The 1788-nt window shown below is 35.8% G+C and overlaps 1 protein-coding gene across 3 annotated transcripts in view; it reads right to left on the bottom strand.

Moving 5' to 3' along the window:
* LOC102582816 (uncharacterized) overlaps nt 1-1788 on the bottom strand; it is a 9598-nt gene continuing 7810 nt past the window's right edge. The window contains exons 12-15 of one of the 3 annotated variants that reach the window (XM_006361567.2): nt 1200-1280; nt 1007-1068; nt 768-890; nt 1-320 (exon numbers count right to left, since the gene is read on the bottom strand). In XM_006361567.2, coding sequence (XP_006361629.1) covers nt 809-890; nt 1007-1068; nt 1200-1280 — 225 coding nt within the window. In that variant the 3' untranslated portion in view covers nt 1-320; nt 768-808. Of the gene's footprint in view, nt 321-393; nt 655-767; nt 894-1006; nt 1069-1199; nt 1281-1788 lie in introns of those variants that run through there. The other 2 variants (XM_006361565.2, XM_006361566.2) reach the window with 2 other exon arrangements.

The following is a 1788-nucleotide window of genomic DNA, read 5'->3' as shown; positions in this document are numbered from 1 at the left end:
GAGTAAATCAAAGATCGATATTTGACTTAACTATATATAATAGCGCGTTCCAACATGTAAATGATGAACAAAAAAAAGAAAAAAATTGACAAAGATACAATGTCACTACACAACACAAAGGATGAGGCATCAGAGTAAGCCTAAATCCTCCAATCTATAGATTATGTATTAAATTGGCTAAATCCCTATGTTTTCTCTCCAAGAAAATTGAGTACACCATTTCGTTATCCAAAATCTCTGGATGTTGTGTTTAGCATCTCAAGAACCAGGGCATCCAACCCCCTGGATATTGCAGTGCACGGGGGACTGAAACATGTGATCTGTACAATAAACATGCATGAATGAAACGAATTATAGACACAGCCATATATATTTCCATTAGAAAGACCTACAAATAGAATATCAAAGCAGAATTGGTTGTTCCAGAGCATTTCCATGAGAAAAGATCATGGTGCGGTTGAGGGTACAATTTAACATAGTCAACTTTGCATTATGATTCAATATATCAACGTTATCCTGATCACGTCAAAACTCAGACCAGAGAACATACTAATCTACTCAACATATGCACAACTTGTCTTAACATTTTAAATCATGACACAGTTTCACTTTCATTCCTTTCCGTAATGTTGATTTAGTGGAGGCATTATCGTCCTGTTGATTGGTCGTAGGAACTAGGTTAGATAGTGAAGCAGTTGCAACCATCATGAAATAGCCCGCAAATTTCATTTAGCAACGTTAGGCAAAAGCAAACAGTAAAACTTTACCTTCAATTCAATTGGAATATATAGAGTGGTCGCATAGAACTTCATTTGTCAGGATGTGCTCTTTTAGCCCTGCGACGTGTGTGGCTTGTATGGTGTCTATGTGAATGCTTCTTTGGCTTCTTACTGCTGAAATGCGTAGGACAATCACATTGAAGTTGCAAAAGGGAAGAAAAAGTTAAAGCTACTCCAAATAAAACTGTAGAATCATGGTTAACCAAAGCAAAGTCGTGAAAACTAACCGCCTAAAATCTGATACCAAATTTAGAAGAAAGATCACAGGTAAAGCCAGCAAAGCTGAGGCCTGAAATAAATACAAAAATGAAAATTAATGACTAAATGTTAAGCCAAAATATCATAAGACCTAGAACATAATCCACCCTCACTCAATATCTGATGTTAAATTTGAGATTATTACGATGTAACATTACATACCAGATACCAAGCCAACTCCTTTGTAGCATATGGCTTGGTGATGTGGTGATTCTTCAACATGTGATGTATGTTTTCTTGAGCCTTCAAAACCAAAAGCAACAATGATCCATATAAGCCGATTGTCATCATCCTTTTAAGACTAAGAAAAGCTATTTTCAAGCATCACAAGAAGAAGAAAAAAAACAATTCCTGAAAGATGAATGAAATACTGAAGTTGAATTTTACCAACACATTTGGAAAAAAGGTTATCATTTGAATTGAAAAAAAAATCAAGTATGCTTGAACGTTCCTTCCTTTAATTGAAACGAAGTAACCATATTAGCCAAATTCCGCATCATTCAGTGTTACATTCCCCAATAGCTTTCACAATTTTTCTCAAGGTAAGTCCTCAAATCGTCTTGGCTTTTGTAAACAAGCCACGTTTGGGGTGTTCTTTAAAAAGAATTAAATGTTCTTACCAGAAGAAAGCCAGAATAAACTTAGATCTCCACCTAATTATAATAGTGTTAATCAGAAAATCAGAAATACCAGGCAGCCATTCATTGAACCCATCAGAGGTAAATTGCTACCCCCCCCCCCCCCTGTTGTA

The sequence above is a fragment of the Solanum tuberosum genome, unplaced genomic scaffold (genome assembly GCF_000226075.1).
Source record: "Solanum tuberosum cultivar DM 1-3 516 R44 unplaced genomic scaffold, SolTub_3.0 scf00358, whole genome shotgun sequence".
Lineage (NCBI taxonomy): Eukaryota > Viridiplantae > Streptophyta > Magnoliopsida > Solanales > Solanaceae > Solanum > Solanum tuberosum.
This window is presented reverse-complemented; position numbering and strand designations above follow the sequence as displayed.